At 47.1% G+C, this 23,291-nt stretch overlaps 1 protein-coding gene across 2 annotated transcripts in view; it reads right to left on the minus strand.

The window, feature by feature from the left end:
* Nucleotides 1-6,207: 6,207 nt before the first annotated feature.
* The window catches only part of XPC (XPC complex subunit, DNA damage recognition and repair factor), a 47,506-nt gene continuing 30,422 nt past the window's right edge, over nucleotides 6,208-23,291 (minus strand). For both annotated transcript variants that reach the window (XM_066350433.1, XM_066350432.1), the window contains 9 exons: nucleotides 20,461-20,550; nucleotides 18,298-19,185; nucleotides 16,420-16,580; nucleotides 12,556-12,637; nucleotides 8,891-9,025; nucleotides 8,641-8,810; nucleotides 7,996-8,089; nucleotides 7,710-7,799; nucleotides 6,208-6,691 (listed from right to left, as the gene is read on the minus strand). In XM_066350433.1, coding sequence (XP_066206530.1) covers nucleotides 6,482-6,691; nucleotides 7,710-7,799; nucleotides 7,996-8,089; nucleotides 8,641-8,810; nucleotides 8,891-9,025; nucleotides 12,556-12,637; nucleotides 16,420-16,580; nucleotides 18,298-19,185; nucleotides 20,461-20,550 — 1,920 coding nt within the window. In that variant the 3' untranslated portion in view covers nucleotides 6,208-6,481. The remainder of the gene's footprint in view (nucleotides 6,692-7,709; nucleotides 7,800-7,995; nucleotides 8,090-8,640; nucleotides 8,811-8,890; nucleotides 9,026-12,555; nucleotides 12,638-16,419; nucleotides 16,581-18,297; nucleotides 19,186-20,460; nucleotides 20,551-23,291) is intronic.

Raw genomic sequence — 23,291 nt, forward strand, 5'->3', positions numbered from 1 at the left:
TATGAGAAAGCAATCAATGAACAACTAAGGTGTCGCAACGCGCAATGAAAAACTAATGATTGATGCTTCTCATCTCTCTCCGTTCCTGTCTGTCCCTGTCTATCCCTCTCTCTCTCTGAAAAAGAAAAAAAAAAAAAGATTTGAAGCCAGTGAATGATTAACTTTACAAAACCTATTCTTATATTTCTCAAAACCAAGATTTTATTTGACTTCCATAATACCGCTTAGGAGCCTGACCTGTGGTGGCGCAGTGGATAAAGCGTTGACCTGGAAATGCTGAGGTCGCCGGTTCGAAACCCTGGGCTTGCCTGGTCAAGGCACATATGGGAGTTGATGCTTCCTGCTCCTCCCCCCTTCTCTCTCTCTCTCTTTCTCTCTCTCTCCTCTCTCTCTCTCCCTCTCTCTCTCCTTTCTAAAATGAATAAAACACACACACACACACACACACACACACACACACACACACACACACACACACACACAAATACCTCTTAGGCCTGACCTGTGGTGGCGCAGTGGATGAAGCGTCAACCTGGAATGCTGAGGTTGCCGGTTCAAAACCCTGGGCTTGCCTGGTCAAGGCACGTATGGGAGTTGATGCTTCCTGCTCCTCCCTCCCCTTCTCTCTCCTCTCTAAAAATTAATAAAAGTTAAAAAAATTAAAAACAAAACAAAACAAAATACCTCTTAGGAGCTGACACCTGCCTGAAAAACATGTTATTTCTGCAGAGACAGGGTGATGCTCGATTGAATTCCCAGAAAACAAGTTACTTACATGTCAGAGAAAGGGCTCTGGTGCAGGAAGTGTGAGGCTCTGCAGTTTCCATGGCAACCCCAGTTTGTTTTTCAACAGAGCCTTCCACCCAGGCTTTTCTGTATGAGTCACACTTCAAATGTTTTGTTTCCCTTGGATAAAGCTGATTCAAATTTTTTTTGTGTGTGTGACAGAGACAGAGACAGAGGAACAAATAGGGACAGAGAGGAAGGGAGAGAGATGAGAAGCATCAATTCTTCATTGCGACACCTCTGTTGTTCATTGATTGCTTTCTCATATGTGCCTTGACTGGGGGGCTACAGCAGCCTGAGTGACTCCTTGCTCAAGCCAGCGATCTTGGGCTCAAGCTGGTGAGCCTTCCTCAAACCAGATGAGCCTGTGCTCAAGCCAGTGACCTTGGGGTTTCAAACCTGGGCCCTCCACGTCCCAGTCCAATGCTCTATCCACTGCACCACCGCCTGATCAGGTACTGATTTGAATTTGTAATGGCTCCTTTCAAAAATTAAATATCTCCACTGACCTGTGGTGGTGAAGTAGATAAAGCATCGACCTGGAATGCTGAGGTGGTGAGTTCGAAACCCCAGGCTTGCCAGGTTGTTGGGCAAACAAGTGCATTAGGCTTACTCACTTGTACTTTGCCTGATTGGTGCTTGAGCACGGGGCAGCACCATGTGTGTCTAGTCTATGTAAGGCTGCAGGTGCTTGCCCTCAAGGCAGCAGATTGTAGATTGCAGATTGCCTGCTGCCATTGGGAGGGACCATTTTGCTATTGTTTGCCGGAGAAAGCTCCCCCCCATCTGATTTGCTAGGCAGTCTTGAGAGAAAGAGGGAAACCCTTTTCCCTGCTTGCTTTCTTGTCTGCCATTGCAAGGCTTGAATAAACAGAATAGCTCACCAACCTCCAGCTCCACAGTTCCTTTACTGTCTGCTCAAATCCAATGGGAATTTGCATGGCCATGGCACCCGGCCTCACATCTGGCGCAGCGAGCAGGGTTCAAATTAGATTGGTATGGAGCTGCCAACACCCTGGAAAGGGTGAGGAAGAGAAGCGGTTGTTGCTCTCCAGTGTATGGTTCCCCATGGCTGTCCTTTTAGGGGTCATGGGCCGGGTGTTTTTTACAGCACTGCAAGGGGAAACTAAGAGCTCTGTGTGAGAGGCTGCCTGCCCAAGGTTGAGAGCTCCAGGATGAGCACACTGAGCAGCAGCAATGGCATGAGCTGAAACGATCATTGGAGAAAGATCTGCAGGTCTAAGAACAGGTCAGGTTACAGGCCAAGAACCAGTGAAGGCTTGAACTGGAGCAAGCGCTGGAGAAGGAGGCTGACTGGGTTTGAGAGCTGCTGTGTGAGATGCAGGCTAAGAACCAACAGCACCTGGAACTGGAATGGTCTCTGGAGAATTACAGGTTTGCAAGTTGCAATTTGCCCTAGAAGCTGAATGTTGGCAGCAACAGCTGTTGGAGAAACAACTGCGGGTTCAAGAGCTTGAGTCTCAGCTTCAGGCTGAAAGCTGGCAGCCACTGGAGCCGAAATGGTCATCGAAGAAGGAGCATTCATGCCAGCAGAGTGGCTCTGAGCCAGCAGAGCAGACATTTCCGACTCTTCTGAGAAGACTCAGGCTGAAGCTGCTGTCTGCACACTCAGAGCCTGGCCAGTGGTTGCTCAGAAGGTAAAAACCCAGCAGCCAAGAATCCCTCAGGGGCAGCCACAGCCCCCTCCACAGGTAGTCGAGTGCTCTGTTGTCCAGCCCTACACCCAGGCAGAGCTGATGGAGTTGGGGGCACAATTCAGGCAGAAACCCACTGAGCCCCTAGCAACCTGGTTGCTGTGGTTGAGGGAAATAGGAGTGGATGACTGACATCATGCTCCCCAGGAACAGAGAAGGAGAAAGTGGCCGCCACTACCACGCACTCCTCCTTAGGGTAGCATCTTCAGAACTGCCACGGCAACCCAGGAAACCATACCCTATTAGAATGGGTGATGGCTGCCATTTATACAGTCTAGCAGAATGCTGGAAACTTGCCAGGAGCAGTGAGTCGGTGGCAATGCTATAGTGACCTAGTAAAGGTCCTTTGGGAACTATGTATGAAGAATGCTGCTTTCAACCCAAGATCCTGTGAGCCAGATGAGGAAGTGTTTGTGGCAGGGATGAGGGATCTTATTTTCTGCAATGCCCCATCAGCCCTTTTGGGGTCACTAGTGGCTAGTTTGAGCCCCTATGTGGGCAATCATCAATACAGTTACACAGATGGTAGTGTAGTCAAGTACCAAAAAGCTGCAAAATTAATATTGATATTTTAGGAGGAAAGGTCATGCTTTCTGGTCCCGTCCTTCCTTTGGGGAGGGGAGGGAGAATGTACAAGTTTCTGTCTTGCAAGGCCAATGGGTCATTTAGTTTTAACTATAGAGTAAAGGTTATCTAAGGAACTTCTTTTCTTTTACAATAAGAGACAGAATTTACATACCACCCTACATTGATTTTGGTTCTTTCTTCATTCCTGGAATCCTGAGAATAACATATCTCTAGGCAAAGGAGAGGAGATAGACACTGAAAGATTTGTAAATATCTTCGTGTTACCTTGAAAGTTTTAACGTTTCTATGGATTCCCTAAACAAATGTTATAAGCTTGTGCCATGACATGCTCCTCCCACTCTGTATGTGATCAAGGGTATATAACCAGCCTCTGAGATGTATTTGGCGTGCATGATTTGGGTCTGCAATGCCCTATGTTAGTCATATGCAGCCGGCATATTAAATAAATCTCCTCCTTTAATAAAACCCTTCAAAATTCATCTAGACTTGGTGTCTCTACGTAAACCCATGGAATTGAGGTACAGGTACTTTACAACAGTAGCAGATTTGGGGGATCTGGGGCCAGCATGGGATTGTAAGGCTGTGTGGGCTGCTGCCTGTGCTGCCCCCCACCCCCCAACTAACAAGAGAAACAAGCCTGTAAATCGGGTTGTCAACCTTTTTATACCTACCGCCCACTTTTGTATCTCTGTTAGTAGTAAAATTTTCTAACTGCCCACCGGTTCCACAGTAATGGTGATTTATAAAGTAGGGAAGTAACTTTACTTTATAAAATATATAAAGCAGAGTTACAGCAAGTTAAAGCATATAATAATAATTACTTACCAAGTACTTTATGTCAGATTTTCACTAAGTTTGGCAGAATAAATCTTTATAAAACAACTTACTATAGTTAAATCTATCTTTTTATTTATACTTTGGTTGCTCCACTATCGCCCACCATGAAAGCTGGAACACCCACTAGTGGGTGGTAGGGACCAGGTTGACTATCACTGCTGTAAAGGCTACCTGAGATGTGGGTAGATTCGATTGAGGTTGGGGCAGATAGGGAGAAACTGGATGGCAAGTCTAATAAAGTTCTTTTGGAGCTTTGGCAGCAGCTTAAACAAGAACAGAGGTTCCAGCCGCCGAGACAAAAGGCCCCAGCAGCTACCAGTAAAGTTGTTGGTGCACAGGCATAGGTGTGTTGTTGTTTTTTTGTTTTTGTTTTTTGCAGCAACAGATAAGAAAACTATCAAGGGGGCACAGGCCTTGAATGTATTTGACCCCGCCAGGCCCTGTAAGCGTGCTGAGGAGTTTGGATGGGGCTTGTGGCAACAGAGCGCTATGGCAAGACACTGAGGTCCATTAATAGAGCTGAATGTCTAGTCTCCTGTAATGAACCTTTACCTTGGTGATTTGCACAGACAGTTGGGCTGTCTATCATGGACTCATCACTGAGCAGTGAAATGGATTCTTGGACTGCAACCAGAGGGGGGCACTCACTCTCTTGTTGGGTGGACATGCCGCTTTGGACAGTATGAGACCCCGATTGGGGGGGAGAGGCAGCTCCGGTGGAGGCGCTTCTGCACTGGGAAGCTGCTCTCATCCAGTTGCGGAGACACAGCAAGGACACATTATGGTTTCCATGGACACAGCCAAGGACTATACAGACCCTCCCACCTACCATGGGGTAAGGGACTAGATGGGCCTCCAGTTAGTGCCTTGGGTAGAGTGCTCAGGGAGACATTATGAAGGGCACCTTTGTAATTATTGTCTAACTTGTGCTGTTGCTGTAGTCTGTTTATGTAATGTACCTCACTCCTTGCACAAGGACCATTGCGGAAGATACCTGTCGTGTAGACTGTGAAGTTGGGCAAACAAGTATGTTAGGCGTGCTCGCTTGTACTTTGTCTGATTGGTGCATGAGCACGGGGCAGCACCATGTGTGTATAGTGTATGTAAGGTGCTTGCCCTCAAGGCGGCAGACTAGATTGTGGATTGCCTGCCACCATTGGGAGGGCCATTTTTGCTATAGTTTGCAGACGGAGTTTTTTTCCCCCAGTCTGTTTTGCTAGGCAGTCCTGAGACAAGGAAGCGGTTTTGCCTGCCTGCTTGCTTGTCCGCTGTTGCAGGACTGATAAACAGAATGGCTCACCATCCTCCAGCTCCACTGTTCCTTTACTGTCTGCCTGAATCCAATGGGAACCTGCTTGGCCATGACCATGGCCACTGGGCCTTACATGGGTCAAGGAACATATGAGAAGCAACTACTGTATATACTTATGAGCTGATGCTTCCCACTTTTCCTCCCTGCCTTTCTCTCTAAAATCAATAAAAATCTTTCAAAATTGATTTTTAGAGAGAGTAGAGAGAAAAAGGGGGGCAGAGAAGCAGGAAGCATCAACTCATAGTTGCTTCTCGCATATGTTTTGACTGGGCAAGCTCGGAGTTTCGAACCAAAGACGTCAGCACTCAGCACTCTAGGTTGACGCTTTATCCACTGTTGTCACCACAGGTCAGGCAATAAATAAAATCTTTAAAAAATATATCTCCTTGCTTAAACATAAAGAGAAAAAACAATTCCACATGTGTAGTAAATTCCGAGCCTATATGAAAACAAAATCTTATCTTTAGTCTCTATGTGCACAAATGTCATTGTAAAATCTTAAAGAAATGCAGAGCTGAGTCTTTTTACATAAATGCTTTATTTTTTTCTCAAAATGTTATGTAATTTCTCTTGAATATCTACAGTGCAAAGAACTTTATAAAATTTATCCTATAATGAATAAATTCAAATTTAACACTGATCTACTTTTACTAGTATTTCTTTAATTCTGAGTTCGTGTTTTCCCTTTTTGTTCTTCCTGATTTTGGCCCTTTATTCTAGTCTTCTGCCATGATGAAATGTAACTTTGAAAAGTAGATCCCAACAATACCATGATCTGAGATGACCTGTACTCCCCACACTAGAAAGAAGCAGCTGACAGTATTAGTAAACCTGACGGAGGGAAAATACGGGGCCTGCAAAGCAGGCCCAAAGTCCGTAAGAGAGGCGAAAACAAGTGTCTGCCAGAAGAAGAAAGGACTGGTGTATTCCTAATACACCATCATCTGAAAACTTCCCAGTGGTTAGGTGCACGAGGGTCTCCAGGGAAGTGTTCTGTGGCTCAAGGCATAGGGTGTGGGAGCAAAAAGCTCTGAAGGCCCTATGCTGAGTGACTGACAACGACTAGGGCCAGATCGGACCTGCAGCACCACCACCTCAATCTGACCCTCTGTCCCCTGGCTCCTTGTCTGCAACAAATGCTGGTTGTATGCCTTCTCAGGGCACCACCTCAGGGCCTGGGCTACCCTGCAGCAAGCAGGTACAGGCCCTCAGGGCAGAGCCTATCATGAAGTGGCCACTCACATCACAGCCTCTCAAATGGGAACAGGTGGGAAGCCGCCGCCTTCTCCCTCCTGGTTTTCTTAGGGCCCTTCGGCTTCTGCTTTTCTTCAGCCTCTCGGTTTTGAGGCCAGGAAGCAGCAAGGATCCTGGCCGCTTCCGCTTGAGAGCTGGTTCCTTCCTCTTCATCAGAAGAGAGTCCACCTCCTGCTGCGAGGGGAGCTACTACCTCACTCTGGAGAGGTGGGGACAGTGGAGGGGAAACATAGGCCACACGTCAGTGACCAGCTAGATATGCGGAAGCATCATCTCAAGGCAGTAAAGCTCTCAACAGCCTGCCTGGAGCTGGGAGGCTCTGGGAGGACAAGGGCACTGCGTGAAGCCCAGGGAAAAGTAAGGCCCATCTTCCTGTGTCTTTCTCAGACTAGGGACCCATCCAAGCAAGTACACTGTACTGGTAAGTTATGAACTAAGAGAATGCCAAGGTGTGTAGGCAGAAAACTCTCAAGGAGTAGAAAATCAAATCTATGAGATCACTGTGACCAGTGCTTTGCATGGATTACTTCATCTCTGAACAGAAGTGCCCTGTGCTCTGAGGAGGCATGCCCCAAGCCTGGGCCGGCTGGGGCAGGGCACTAGGTGCAGGGGGCGAGAGCACAGTGGTGGGAAGGAACTGGTCAGACATGAAGCCAGATGAAGGGGCCACTGAAGGGATTTAAGGGAGGAGCATGACAAGAATATTTTTTAAAGGCAAATAGGCCGCATATGGGACTGGAGAGGCGTGGTCACAGCTACTCCCAGAGCATGTTTTCGCTGTCTCTGGGGCCTGCATGTCAAATTCCTACCTGTATTCATAGACTGGCCTGCCATGTGGCAGGTGCAGTGAGGGTATTCTTGGTCTGAGGGATGACTGCAGGCACTGGGAGCCCACAGAGCTAAGAGTGGTGGGTCAAACACAGACAGGACCATGTCTTTTCCTGTGTGGGTTTAGCATTAGAGCAGGCACCTATCACTTGGGCAGACAGGAGCAGAAAAGGGGATGTTGGAGCAAGGCCAGGCCAGAAGAGGCAGCTGAGGCTGACTCCAGGGACACCTTCCCCAACTAGGTGAGGACACAGGGTCTGGGAGACACATATCTGTGGCACTCATAACATAAAACTGACCAATCTATGATTTCATGTCTGAGCAGAATGTGGGCCAGTGAGTTCTCAGCACTTCGCAGGCTGCCTTCTTTACAAAGGACCCATACTGACCTTGGTCCCATAGCGACGCTTCAGCCTCTCCCTGATGAGCAGCCCTTTAACCAGCAGCTTCCAGTTCCCTAGAGCCCGCTTCTCTCTTTTCTGCAGCAAAATAAAACAGGTAGCCATAAGATGTTAAGTACTGTACTTTTCAGGAAAAATAACAGGATGGTAACTGTGAACATTACATGTGTATTTCCTTAGGGCACCTGCCTGCCCTGTGTGCTTGCTTCCCCTGCCATTCTGCCTCCCACCTCAAGCCCCACCCAGGCCAGCCCGGGGCAGGCTGCTCACTCACCTCCTGCTCCTTCTTTTCAATAAGTGCCTGCTCATTTTCCCAGGCGGCCAGAAGCACGTCTTTGTATTCCTCGCAGACTATGTACCCATCAGTTCTGTGGGATGCAACATGGGTGGTCTTCCTTGAGCCTGATTGCTACTCTGGCCTCTCCTCCCGTTGGGAAGGACAGCAGGCCACTGCTAAGCACTGAGGGATTTCCTGGATCAGCTGGTCTGCAATTCTGGCCAAAGCTGCTAACAGACACCACTCGTGCAGAAGAAAAGCCTGTGGACTCTGACACTGCTTCTTCCCCAGGCCCAGCCTAAGAGCGGGGATGAGAGCCCCCACTGCATACAGGACAGAGGTCACCAACCAGGAAGGATGCTGATCCCACTAGGTCACCTGTGACCAACCCCAGAAAACAGTGTTTTAATCTTACATTATTAGGATGCTGGTTTCACTGCCTCTGGATAGAAGCCAGAGTAAAAGTGTCAAAGTGGAAAAGTAAAATATAAAGGGTTAAGGCTAATTTTGCAAATTCAGTTAAACTTGGAAAATAAGAGCTGCTGGGCTTCAACCCCCACAAACCCCGTATTAATTTCCCACCCCCTTCACTGGGACCTCCCCACTCCTCCTTCCAGCATCCATGGAAGGCCCCTGACGCACACTGGATGGGAGTAGCCTTTATGGAAATCGAAGCCGGTGATGGCCTGGACACAGTCGATGCCCAGCTTACGAGCCACGCGGTGCAGGTTGGGCAGATTCAGTTGGACACAGCCTACAGGCATCATGCTGGGCAAGAAGAGGTACACGTTCCCAAATTCATTCCGGGGGACCTGCAGAGGGTGGCATGCCAAGTCTGACCAGGTGCAGAATGAAGCGGCCTGGTCCTGACCCCACCGAGTGCTGCCCTTACCTTGCCGTCCACAGCTACAGGTGGCTGGTACTCCTCTGTCTGCCACTTGCCAAATAGGCCCAGGTCATTTTGGTCCTGCAGCTGGGGCTCAGCAAGGCGGGCTCTCCGGACCCGGTTGGAATAGCCTTTCACCATCTACACCAGAGGGAACAGCCAGTTTACAACAAAGGCTACCACTTCCTCAGTGCTTACTGTATAGTAGGCACTGTGCTCAGAGCTTTGCACCTGTTACAAAACAAACAACAAACAAACCTGAGATGGGTGTGCTATTACCCAGTACTATTACCGCTAGTACCACCAGCTAACATCTTAGAGTGCTCACTGTCTAGGCACTGTTCTCAATGTCCTATATGTATCAATATTTACTATTTTCAGACCGCAATTGATCATGGCTAACTGAAACAGCAGAAAGCAAAGCCACCGATAAGAGGGGGTTTACTATATTTTGTCCTATACTTTCATCACTGACAGGGAAATTGGAACTCAGAAATGATGTCACTTAAGATCCCATGGCCGGGTAAGTGACTGAGCTAGGATTTAGCCCCAGAAAACTAACGGTGCCATGTACCCTGGTAGGCACTGGCAGTTTGGAATGACAAGCACGCTCCCCTACAGATGTCTAGTGGCCAACACCAAAATTTTCACTGGAAAGTGAAAGGGTGAAAGGAGTGGAGACCTGACCAGAAGGGAAGGTTGTGTAACTTCTCTAAGGAGTGAGCTAAGGGTTGGCTCCTGAGCCTGGCTCACCTCTAGGGCAGGGTTGGCAAACCTTTTCTGTTTATATACGGCTTCTGTTGCATAGTCTTTATTCCTGTCTTTTTACAATTGATAAAAAAAACATAAAAGCCATCCCGAGAGTAATGGCTCCACCAAAACAGGACCCAGGCTGGATGTGATCTGTGAGCTATAGACATTAATGATTGCTATTCTAGTGGTTGTTTCTGCCATGGTCTCTGGACACACCACCTGTCACCCTGTGGAGACAGTCCCTTTCTTTTTTCCCCCTTCTTTTCCAAGCAAGAGGAGGGTAGACAGACTCCTTACATGCACCCCGACAGAGATCCACCCAGCAATCCCCATCTGGGCCAATGCCCTGCCCATCTGGGCCATACTTGCAACTGAGCTACTGTTTTAGCACCTGAGGTAGAAGCTCCATGGAGCCATCCTTGGTGTCCAGGGCTGATGTGCTTGAACCAATAGAGCCATGACTGTGGGAGTAGAAGAGAGGGAGAGGGAGGGGGAAGGGGTGGAGAAGCAAACGGTCACTTATCCTGTGTGCCCTGACTGGGAATCGAACCTGGGACATCCACATGCCGGGCTGACACTCTCCCACTGAGCCAACCGGCCAGGGCCAACAATCCCTTTCTGAGGAAGCCATTCATCAGTGCTACTGAGATGCAATGAGCATCTGTTACAGACCACACCATGACACCAGTCATTAGGGGCAGAGAAGGAGCAGTCCCTGTTCTTAAGCAGCACAGGATCCTGTGGGGAGAAGACTACAATTCACTGTGAAGAGTACAGGGTGGATGGAGCCCAGAGGCAGGATCCCTTGCCCATCCCTGAGGGAGATGTTAAGACAGGCAGAATGGACCCCATTTCTGCTAAGTCTGAAAGGACAAAAAAGGGATTGGTCAGGTGAAAGGGCTGGAGAGAATGGGACCACGAGTATCTGGAGACTGTGGAAGCCACCTGGCACGCAGGAGATGTGGCCGGAGAGGACACGGGCACCAGAGTACCACAGGTTGTGTGCCATATGAAAGATGCAGAACTCTAGGTGGGGAGAAGGTGGGCTACCCAGGAGGTGTCACATGTGACTCTGTATTTCAGAAAGACCCCTGTGATAGTGGTACTGAAAATGAACTGAAGCGTAAAGGTGACTGTGATTCAAACAAGATAAAGCAGAAGTTGGAACTGGAATAGTAGGTGGATCTGAGATTTGGGATAATGCTAGAGCTGTGCTAATATGATAGCCACCAGACATCTGAAAAATGCCTAGTTGCAGCTGAGACATATTGGAAGTAAAATACTGGATTTTGAAGCCTTAATAAGAAAACAAAAAAAGTAAAATAATATCTCATTAACATTCCAAAATATTACATACTGAAATGACAGTATTTCAAATATATTTGAAAGTATTTAAGGCCCTGGCCAGTTGGCTCAGTGGTAGAGCATCGGCCTGGCGTGTAGATGTCCCAGGTTTGATTCTCGGTCGGTCAGGGCACACAGAAGAAGCAACCATCTGCTCTTCCGCCCCTCTCTTCTTCTCCTCTCTATCTCCTGCAGCCATGGCTTGATTGGTTCTTGGTTCAAGCACATCTGCCTAGCTGCTGAGGATGGCTCTGTGAGCTCTGCCTCAGGTGCTAAAAATAGTTCAGTTGCCTAGCAACAGAGCAATGCCCTAGATGGGCAGAGCATTGTCCCACTGGAGGCATGCTGGGTGGATCCTGGTCAGGGCGCATATGGGAGTCTGTCTCTCTGCCTCCCCTGCTCTCACTTAATTAAAAAGAAAAAATTTAAGTATGTTAAAATTCTACCTGTTTCGCCTGACCAGGCAGTGGCTCAGTGGGTAGTGTCAGACTGGGATGTGGAGGACCCAGGTTCAAGACCTCGAGGTCGCCAGCTTGAGCGCAGGCTCATCTGGTTTGAGCAAAGCTCACCAGCTTGGACCCAAGGTTGCAGGCTCGAGCAAGGGTTACTCGGTCTGCTGTAGCCCCATAATCAAGGCACATCTGAGAGCGCAATCAATGAACAACTAAGGTGCTGCAATAAAAAACTAATGATTGATTTTTTTTTTTTTTGACAGAGAGAGAGAGAGTCAAAGAGAGGGATAGACAGGGACAGACAGACAGGAACGGAGAGATGAGAAGCATCAATCATTAGTTTTTCGTTGCGCGTTGCAACACCTTAGTTGTTCATTGTATATCGAGGTAGTGCCCACATGTGGTATTTTGTGGAAGAGCCATACTCAAGGGGCCAAAGAGCTGCATGTGGCGCGTGAGCCGCAGTTTGCTGACCAGGGTCCTAGTTGAACAGGGCCATGTGTCCTGTGACAAGCCTTTGTGGTACGGTGCTGAATTCATATTTCTTGTGGCAGCACAGTGGGAGGTAATTAACACTGAGGTAGAGGCAGGGCCTGGGATTGCTGTCTTGGGTGCTGCCATTTTCTGAGCTGTAAGGCCTTGGACAAGTAATTTCTTCTTTCTGAGCTCCCATTTTCTCATACATAAAATGGGCACCATAATGCTAACTCCTACATCTGCTGAGACTCAGTAGAGAATGTATACATGCAAAATGCGTGGTAAGTCACCCAGTGGAAGGACACTGAGGACCGGTGAATGTCTATAGAAAGCAGGGCTTTGCCCTGTTCAAACAACTCTGTAACACAGTTCTGATCTACACAGCCTTTGAGCACACATCAAGAGTCTGAGACCTTTTTAAAAATTTTATTAGATTTCTTGCATGCTCTGGAGGAGCCATCTCTTACCATTTCCAAAAGTTAGACATCATTTAAATGCTTTTCTCCTCTAATCCTTCTCAAGCCAGAAAAGTCAAACCTGGGTTCCTATCCTGGACATATATTCAGCATCCCTTAGTGGCCCCACTCTTCCGTCCTCGGTCCTGAGCCACCCCACTGCCCTCAGGGCATGCCCAGCTCAGGTTACCTTGTAAGGCACTTCGCCAAGCCTCACCACTCTTCCTTGTTTCAGCCACGTGTCCCTGGAGTGCAGGACATGCACGCAATCTCTACCGAAACCAACAGAGGGAGACAAAGGACAAATTCAGTTCACACTCTGCCAGATGGAACACAGAATGGAGCAGAACCCTGAAGACCCAGGTGCTCATATGACCTCCCAGAAGGGAGAATGCAGCCATGATACTCTTCTCAGGCTCTGCCTCATGCCTTGGAGCAGGCTCTGCTCCTGCGGAACTTGGGCTTCCTGTCTTTGTGGCTGTTTGAGTCACTCCCAAACCCTAACCTAAATGGAGTTATTGTGTCTGTCTTAGGCTCCATGCCATACTCTCACCTCTCCTCCCACAGTGAGCCCCTTTGCTGCCATTGGGGGAGAGGTAGAAGTCACAGCAGTGCAGGCACATTTCTTCACTACCAAGCAAGTGCCCGCCGGGGTGTGGTCTGCTGCTAAATACCATGGGGTGAGGGCAGAATATCGAGAGAAGGGGTGGTGAACCCAAAAGAAGACCACATGGAAATAATAATTACGTTAGTAAATTACCATGAAATTAAGACTCATGCACACGGAATGGTCAAATAATTCCTGGCAGCCTGTGATTATGGGGAGAAATCTCCTGGTGTCACTCTCCTTCTAGAGCTAAGAGCTATACTCCAGCCCTACAATTCTACTTTCCAGCAAGTTTCAACTGCTTTCCTCGCTGAGCCTTACAGGGCATGCCCACCTTTTTGTTAGTTTGTAGCCCTAAACCCTGCCCAGAGGGCAGGGCTCCACTGAGCATGGACACTAAACTTCCTTCTAGTACAGAAGTTGGGCTCTTCACCTACCTGCCAGCCTGAGGTTGGTGTCCAGTGCAGTACAATGGCCATGAGGGAACCCACCTCTGTGCCACCTCCTAGTGCAGTGACCATGTACAAGTCACCTTTCCTTCCTAAGCCGCAGAGCCCTCCTCTACAATCAGGGATAATGCGCTCTCTCCTTTCTGCCTCACACGGTTGCTGGGAGGCCCAGACTCTTCCTAGGTGCTGGAGCAGTACTTCTCTGTCCACAGCCCCCGACAGCTGAGAGCTCCGGCCACACTCCCACTGAAGACTGCACATTTGATTGCCCAAGAGTATTATGTCATGGCCATGGCCTTCAGGTAGGACTGGAGATCCTCAAAGAAAGCAGCAGAGAAGTGGGTACACACACTTCTTAGAGTAAATCTCAACTGCTAATCACTTCACACCAATTAGGATGGCTATTATCAGAAAAGCCGAGAACAAGTGTTGGTTAAGAATGTAGAGAAATCAAAACCCTTGTGCTCTGCTCGTAGAAAGGTAAAATGGTGCAGCTGCTGTCGACAATAGTACATCAGCTCTACAAAAAGTTCAATGTCGAATTACCATGTGATCCAGAAGTTCCACTTCTGGGGCATATACCCCCAAGAACTGGAAGCAGGGTCCAAAGAGATTTATACTCCCATGTTCACAGCCACATTATTCACAACAGCCAAAAGGAAAAGCAGTACAAGTGCCCATCCATGGATGCCAATCACAAAAGGACAAATACTGTATGAGTCCACTTAGATGAGGTCTCTATGAGAGTCAAATTCACACGAAGTAGATGGTGTTTGCCCAGGGATGGGGAGAGGGTTTTGGAGAATCAGTGTTTAACAGACAGAGTTTCAGTTGGGGAAGATGAAAAAGTTCTGGAGATGATAGGGGTTGATAGTAGCTCAACAATGTCAATGTACTTAATGATACTCAACTGTATACTTAGAAATCATTAAATAATAAATTTTGTTATGTATATTCTACATTAAAAAGCAATGTTCAGCCCTGGCCGGTTGGCTCAGCGGTAGAGCGTAGGCCTAGCGTGCGGAGGACCCGGGTTCGATTCCCGGCCAGGGCACACAGGAGAAGCGCCCATTTGCTTCTCCACCCCTCCGCCGCGCTTTACTCTCTGTCTCTCTCTTCCCCTCCTGCAGCCAAGGCTCCATTGGAGCAAAGATGGCCCGGGCGCTGGGGATGGCTCTGTGGCCTCTGCCTCAGGCGCTAGAGTGGCTCTGGTCGCAACATGGCGACGCCCAGGATGGGCAGATTATCGCCCCCTGGTGGGCAGAGCGTCGCCCCATAGTGGGCGTGCCAGGTGGATCCCGTCGCCCCATGGTGGGTGTGCCAGGTGGATCCCGGTCGGGCGCATGCGGGAGTCTGTCTGACTGTCTCTCCTCGTTTCCAGCTTCAGAAAAATGAAAAAAAAAAAAAAAAAAAAGCAATGTTCACTTCTAATGCTTTCTATGACTGACATGATCCCTGTGAGCCATACTGAAACTCTTCCCACCAGACTCTGTTTCCCAACCACTTGACGAAGCCTGTGCCACCTTCTCTACCAAGGCGGTGTGGGCTCTAGAAGCTAAGATTGTAGGTAGCTGAGGCACCCGACCAGGCATGACACTTCCTGACATAAACCAGGAAGCTCCAACATGGACCCTTCCTACAGGATGCTCTGCCAGTCTGGTCTATTGCTCTGTTGCTTGGTAACTGAGCTATTTCAGTGCCTGAGGCGAGGCCATGGAACCATCCTCAGTACCAGGGGCCAACTTAGCTCGAACTATTTGAGCTATGGCTGTAGGAGGGGCAGGGAGGAAGAGAGGAAGAGAGGGGGGCAGAGAGAGAGAGGGGGAGAGAGGGAGAGGGAGAGAGAGAGAGAAAGAGAGAGAGAAGAAGGAAGGGTGGAGAAGCAGATGGGCACTTCTCCTGTGTGCTCTGAATGGGAATTGAACCCAGGACTTCCACACGCTGGGCCGATGCTCTACCACTGAGCCAATCAGCCAGGGCTCTACCCATTTCTTGGTAACATACTCTATTTTTTGGTCTTGTATTTCAATGTATCACCACAATCCATTTCCAAAACTTTTTATCTTCCCAAACAGAAGCTCTGTATACATTAAAACATCCACTTTAATTTTTATTAACAAATCCTTTAAAAAAAAACACTTTTATTTAAGATATTGCCATATTGCTTCTTTTTTAAAGATTTTATTAATTCATTTTAGAGAGAAGGGGGGAGAGCAGAAAGCATCAATTCCCATGTGCCTTGACCAGGCAAGACCTGGGTTTTGAACTGGCAACCTCAGCGTACCAGGTCAAGGCTTTATCCACTGTACCACCACAGGTCAGGCTCTTTAAAAAAAAAAAAAATGTTTTTAAGCCCTGGCTGGTTGGCTCAGCGGTAGAGCACTGGCCTGGTGTGTGGAAGTCCCAGGTTCAATTACTGGCCAGGGCACATAGGAGAAGCGCCCATCTGCTTCTCCACCTTTCCTCCTCTCCTTTCTCTCTCTCTCTCTCTCTTCCCCTCCTGCAGCCAAAGCTCCATTGGAGCAAAGTTGGCTTGGGTGCTGAGGATGGCTACAGAGCCTCCGCCTCAGGCACTAGAATTGCTCCAATTGCCTCCTAATGAGCATGCCGGGTGGATCCTGGTCGGAGGCATGTGGGAGTCTGCCTGTCTGCCTCCCTGCTTCTCACTTCAGAAAAATACAAAAAAAAAAAATTTAAAAATTTTAAAAATTATATTTGGAAAGTGTGTTTATATGGCTCTATATAAACATTACTTGTCCTACTTTACATTTTTCCCCTTTAACTTCCCTCCCCCACTTATCATTCAGTCCTTGCTGTTTTATTTTCCAAGCTTTAATCTTTTCTACATATCCCCCCCACAATACTACACACAAACACTATAAAGCACATCCCATTGGACAAATGAGATGAATGACATCACCAGCCCCTTGCCCTAGAAGAAGGGTGATAATCGCATGGCCATCAGGAAGCTCACCAGGCCCCAGGCCGCCTCCTATACCTGGAGTAGACAGCTTCTCCACGACAGTACCCAATGATCGCAGCTGTCTCAGGATAGATGGCCTCGTATTTCAGGAGATGCCTCTTCAGGGCATACAGAGGGTGGTTCTTATATGTGCCAATGACAGTGGGCAAAGGCTGGTCCAGGTGCTTTGCCTGAAACTGCAAAGGCCAGAGAAACAATGTTGAGCATGTAGTTTAGAAGTGGGGTTTGAGGTGGGTAATCCTCAGATTAACTTGATCTGATAACACTGTGGAGCAGAGGTTTCAGGAGCACCCATGACAGTAACATTGTCTTTATAGCTTTGGTGTTAAGTAGATTTCAGATAAATCAAAAGCTGTGAAAAATCAAGTAATTCTGTGGCTTGTGGCAACACTGCAGTTATCTAACCTATTCCTTAGCTAGCCCTAGCAGATGAATGTCCACTCTTTTAAGGAGCTTCAAGGAAGAAAGCAGTTTTCTTCAGGAAAGAGGTCTTATCTCAAAGGGACATCACTATTCTGCAATGTGAGTTTCCTTGACTGCTCTTCCAGGAAACCAAAAGGAGCTGTTCATACCTTATGACTTTTTCTCATTCCACTATAAATATATATATATATATATATATATATATATATATATATTTTTTTTTTTTTTTTTTAGAGAGAGAGGGACAGTCAGAGGCAGACAGACAGGAAGGGAGAGAGATGAGAAGCCTCAATTTTTTGTTGCGGCATCTTAACTGTTTCATTGATTGCTTTCTCAAATGGGCCTTGACCGGGGGCTGCAGCTGAGCCAGTGACTTTGGGCTTCAAGCCAGCAACCCTGTACTCAAGCCAGTGACTTTGGGGTTTTGAACCTGGGTCCTCTGTGTCCCAGGGCAACACTCTATCCACTGCACCACTGCCTGGTCAGGCTCAGTCCACTATAATTAACATATGTTCCCTTAGCATGTCTTTAAGAAATCTGATTTTACCGTGGACAAGTCCACTGGTGTAATTCATATCCTAAGCTGTCTCTTAGAAGCTCTTGAAAAACTCCCACTATGTTATGTTAGTAAGGACTGGCAATGTGGTATAGCCAGAAGTGGGGTAGACTCTCCATATGGTTAGCTGCCAATACAAAGACTTTAGTTAGGTTAGTCACAATACCATCTGCACAAGTCCCATTTACTCTGCCATTTTTCAGTAAAATGAACCAGGAATACCCTCAAAGGAAACTCTCAATGCAGGATAAACTGCACTTTTACAGAGAATGCTATATATAAACCTGTGCTTCACCCATCCTGGTGAACTGGAAATAATTCTTTGGCAAATCTGGTTCCTGGGTGCAAATGCAGAGCTCCGCCCAACACAACTGCTATGCACAAACAGCTCAGGCCCTCCTCCTAAAACCAAGTGACACGCTATGTTGTTTTAGTTTCAAAGTCAGCTTCCCAGTATGCCTTATGCCTTCTCAGCAGACTGTAGGTAGGTAGGTCCTCATCCTGAGTCCCTTCCTTTCCAGATGAGTGGATGGTTGGTTATGTATGTTTGTGTGTGTACAATCAGAAAGAGGGGGGGCGAAAATCATTAATGAGATTTTACTCAGTATGACTTAAATGACTTCCATAAATTATTGTAAAGCTCCAAATTTATAACTGGGCAATAGCTAAAAGTATACAGCCTTCAGAGCTAGACAGACCAGGGATTCAATTCCAAGTCACTTAATCTCTTGGACCCTACATTCTTAATTGATAAAATTAGAGAAATAATAATCCCAGCTTTATAGTATTATATAGATAAAGAGATAAATACTAAAAATACCCAACACAGGGCTGGACATACACCAAGTATGCAAATATGAGAATAATTTTAAGAACTTGACTAAGTCTTGGAGCCCATGCAGCTAAGGTCTTACCTCCAAGTCTTCTTTCTTTTCCCTATCCACAAATGGGCTCTGGTAGGGTCTCAAGGTTTCAGCCCACCATTTGGCATCAATTCGGCACTTGCGGGTGGCTGTCATCCAGGCTGGGTCATACCTCTGGGTGACATCCCGGACCCAGCCATGATTGTCAATGCCCACAATGTAGGTCATGGGCTTGGTGGCAAATATGTAACATGTCATAGCCTGGTCCACCACACCATGCACGCAGTCCACACACACCCACTTTTCCTCCCTCTCACAGAACACCTCTAGCCACTGGTCTGTACCAGCTGCTTTCCTTCTTTCTGGCCCCTCACCATCACTGGACATCTTCTTGCCTTTCTTACTCTTACTGCTAGAAGAGCTTGTGGATGCTGCTGGAAAGCCAGGATGTTTAGGATGGCTTCCATGTTGGGTCCTGGAGTCACTTTTGGACGCTGCTTTTGTCCTCTGAGGAGCTAAGGCCTTCCTCTGCCTTGAAGGGCCAGGCTCCGAATCCTCATCAGATGGATGATGGGCTTCCCCACTGGAGAGCTCAAAGTCAGAGCCACTGCTGTCCTTGGCGCTCCCACTCTCCTCTTTATAAGACACTCTGGAGGTCACCCGTCGCTCCCGGCCACGCACATGTTTCTGGGTTTCCCCCTCCTGCTCTTCCACCTCACTCTCTTCTTCTCCACTGGAGGGCTCTTTCCACTTCTTCCTGAAGGCAGCTGCCTTGCTCCTTTTCCCTTTGGCACTTGGACTCCTAGTGCCCTTAGAAGAGGTGCCCTCTTTTCTGGTTCCTCTGTTGGCCTTTGGTTTGGTTTGCTTTTCTGAAACTTGGCTGGAAGTTTCTGAGGAGCCTCCAGGACCCTCTGTGGATCTCTCTTTAGGCTTCTTTCCCTTAAACAGAATAGAAATTTTGTTTTTTCTTTTTCTCTAATGATAGGATAGAGATCCTGTAATCTAACAGGGCTAAGTCATTGGCCAGAGACTATCATACAGAAGATGTCCCCAGCTCAGACAGTGAGCAACTAGCTACCTACCCTTTTGGGTTGTAGGAAAATACATGCTAAAATCTATAGCATCTTAGATAAGGTCACAATATAATTCTCTTTACTCTGAAGTCTGGCAGAGGGAAAGTACACAGGATGTAGAGAGAGCACAGACAAACCTAGACAAAATAGTTTCCTATGTTATGTGAATTAGGTAAATTGCATAATCTCTAAGCCTTGGTTTCCTCAGCAATGATAATACCACCTTGCACATAATGCACTTTGCAAACAAATACTGGTGGACTTACTGAAGTTATAGTATTAAGAATACCTTGCACATAATGCATTTGCAAACAAATACTGGTGGACTTACTAAAGTTATAGTATTAAGAATATAGATATTGTTAAAATTTCTGGATCATCAAGTTTCAGATAATGTCAATATCCTGGTGAATACATCCTTCAGCCTCCTTCTTAGATGACTGCAGAACCGAGAGCCCTTCACCCATCATCACTTCACATTGCTGATGAGGAAAACAGCTACCACTCTACTGTTGTTGTTTTTTTTGTATTTTTTTTCTGAAGTTGGAAATGGGGAGGCAGTCAGACTCCCGCATGTGCCCGACCAGGATGCCCACCAGGGGGCGATGCTCTGCCCATCTGGGGCGTTGCTCTGTTGCGACCAGAGCCATTCTAGTGCCTGAGGCAAAGGCCATGGGGCCATCCTTAGCGCCTGGGCCAACTTTGCTCCCATGGAGCCTTGGCTGCGGGAGGGGAAGAGAGAGACAGAGAGGAAGGAGAGGGGGAGGGGTGGAGAAGCAGATGGGCACTTCTCCTGTGTGCCCTGGCCTGGAATCGAACCCGGGACTCCTGCACGCCAGGCCGACGCTCTACCACTGAGCCAACTGGACAGGGCCCATCTACTGTTTTACAGAAACTAAAGCACTGAGGAGCCAAGATCTCTCATAGGCCCTTTTGCACATTCAAAGATCATGTTGTAGATAACCCACTCGTGTATCCAATCTTGCCAACACAGGGTTATGTGTAAGGCAGGCTTAAGGGAACCCATGCTCCATGAATATCACCCCTTAAAAATAGTCTAATGACCAGTTTCTTAAGTTTCATAATTTTTCACTTCTCCCTGACCAATTTCCCTTTTCTCTGAAAGCCCCAAGAACCTCACCTTGGCTGCTGCTAACTTCAGAGGAATTGGCTGTAGAGACAAGACCAGTCGGGTTGAGAGATGCAGGGCCCGGAGAATCAGTAAAAATATCTATAATGAAAAAGGTAACATTTATCCTCAGAAAAGAAAAGAAGACTTAAGGACTTAATTAATTAAATGTTGTTGTGGTGCTTGTTTAGAACAGAGAAAAATTAGAAACAATCCAACTGTCTAACAATAGGAATCTGGAACCCTTGACACAATTGAAAAATATGCAGCAGTGACCCGGGCCAGGTGGGTCACTGAATAAAGCGTTGATCCAGCATGCCAGAGGTCATGGGTTAAAATCCTGGTCAGGGCAAGTATGAGAAACAATTAATGAGTGAACAACTAAATGAAACAAGTAAGTGAAACAATAAATTGTTGCTTCTCTCTCTCTCTCTTTTGCCCTGTGACCCCCCTTCCTTCCCCCCTCAAATCAATGGGGAAAAAAAAAGATGCAGCAGAGATCTTTGTAGAAAAATAGGAAAATGTTCACCTTACTACACATTAAAAAAAAGAGAAGTTTATTTCTAAATGTGTCATATTCATTTTTTTAAGAAAAAATTATAAATATGTATGTGTATTTGGAAAAGAACAGATATATTGGTTATGGCTGTTTACATGTGGGTTTTTTTTCAGCTTATTTTTCTGTACTCAACACAGGTTATGTTTGTGATTAAAATAAAATAACAAAATATCACTTTGAGAAAAAAAATACAGAAAACACCATTATCATCAGATAACCAAAGTCTATTATTCCCTGTACTCCACTTTCTTTACAATGAAACTTTCCTTCCTTCCCTTCCCTCCTTCCTTCCCTGCCTCCCTTTTGTGAAAGAGAGAGACAGAGAAAGGAAGGAGTGACAGACAGGAAGGGAGAGAGATGAGAAGTATCGACTAGTAGTTGTGTCACCTTAGTTGTTCATTGATTGCTTTCTCATATGTGTCTTGACTGGGGTGGGGTGGGGCTCCACCTGAGCCAGTGACCTCTTGCTCAAGCCAGCTACCATGGGGTCATGTCTATAATCCCACGTTCAAGCCGGCAAACCCAGGCTCAAGCCAGATGAGCTCATGCTCAAACCATTGACCTTGGGGTTTCGAACCTGGGTCCTCAGTGTCCCAGGTTGATACTGTCTACTGCGTCACTACCTGGTCAGGCACAATGAAACTTTCAACTGGCTGCAGTTCTAAACATTCTGTTAACTTGTAAGGATTGGAGCCTCCTCCAGGGAATTAACCTTCAAAACAGCACCAGTGATAAAGCATCTGAGCAGGATCTTCCTACACAGATCTTGGTCCCAATGTTTCTCATGACTTACTGTAAAATATCCCACTGAGAAAGCCAGGTTTTCTGTGAAAAGCCACATTATGTTGAAAAATAAAGTTAATTCTCCCTTGTTTCTTCTGGAGTTAAAAAAGGGAGAAATATCACAGAAACCCAAATTGAGGGACATACTACAACACTCCCAAGCAGTACTACTGAAAGTAATAAAAGACAAGGGAAGTCTGAGAAACTGTGACAGATTGGAAGAGACTAAGGCAGTGGTTCTCAACCTGTGGGTCGTGACCCTGGTGGGGGTCGAACGACCAAAACACATCGGAAAATACATATTTCCGATGGCTTTAGCCGCTGAGAAGCCAGGCTACCAGCTGCAGCAGCGCTATTCAGCTTGAACGCAGGCCGTTATGGACGTGCGTTCCAAACTGAATGCCTGTGGTCATGCGCAGACGTGATTGCATCATCAGTCCGGGGCCTAAGGGGCGGGTGAAGCTGGCGAGGGGGGGGGGGGGGGGGAGAATGCTCCACAGTCCATAGCAGCACATTATGTGTGTCCCGCGCTTGCTGACGTCATTAGTGGGCGGGTGCAGCAAGCGCCGGAGGACAGAAGCCTAGGAGGCGGAGAGCCAAGAGAGCCTGCGAGACAGCCTGCTGGTGTATTGAAATCAAAAGGAGGCTGCGGGGGATTGTGTGGTAACCCGAGATTCTCGGGAGCTCTCTTCCACAAAATCCGCCGCACTCCCAATAAAATCAATAGGAGGAGGATTCAATGCCTGAAACCGCTGATTTCAGCAGTTTCCTCATTCAGAATATGGGGAGATATGGGAGATAATTATACATTGGGGAACAGTGTGAACTACATCTTATAGTGGTCTCTTATAGTATAAGACCGATGTAGTTCACACTGTGTAAATGTATGGTGCTTTGTGTAAGTGTAAGCTGCTTTGTGTACTGTGTAATGTGTAACCGCCACCCCCAATAGACTGAAAGAGGCCTCACACTGAGGAATCTGCTGTGCGGATTCTGCAGTGTAAAAGATCTGCCTCCTATAGAAGTCTATTGGGGGTGGCGGATTCCACCTTTGGAATTTTTCTGCTCTAGGAAAAGTTCTAGTGTGGAAGAAACTAAGCAACATGCTCTATATTTGAGCGGAATCTGCTGCGGCCTCCCACTGACTTGAATAGGAGAGGAAGAAATGTGTCAGAACTGCATTTCTGCCGTACAGGGGATCTCTCTCTTCTGCGGAATCCACGGGTCTCCCATTGAAGTAAATGAGATGTGGATTTCACCGCAGAAACCGCTGCTTTATAGTGTGAAAGAGCCCTGAAAGATACCATACTGTGCAGAAACTGCAGTGTATCCTATGACGTAGTTCACACTGTTCTATATAGAAAACTTGCCACTAATCTGGAAAAAAACAGATCCATTAGTTAAGCAGCTATTTACGGAATGGTAGCCCCAGTACACTAGGTAAGGAGGTCCATTAGTAATAAATATTTCTCAATATATAATTAAATATTGTTTTTGTGAT

This window comes from Saccopteryx leptura, chromosome 10 (assembly GCF_036850995.1).
Source record: "Saccopteryx leptura isolate mSacLep1 chromosome 10, mSacLep1_pri_phased_curated, whole genome shotgun sequence".
In the NCBI taxonomy this organism is placed as follows: Eukaryota; Metazoa; Chordata; class Mammalia; order Chiroptera; family Emballonuridae; genus Saccopteryx; species Saccopteryx leptura.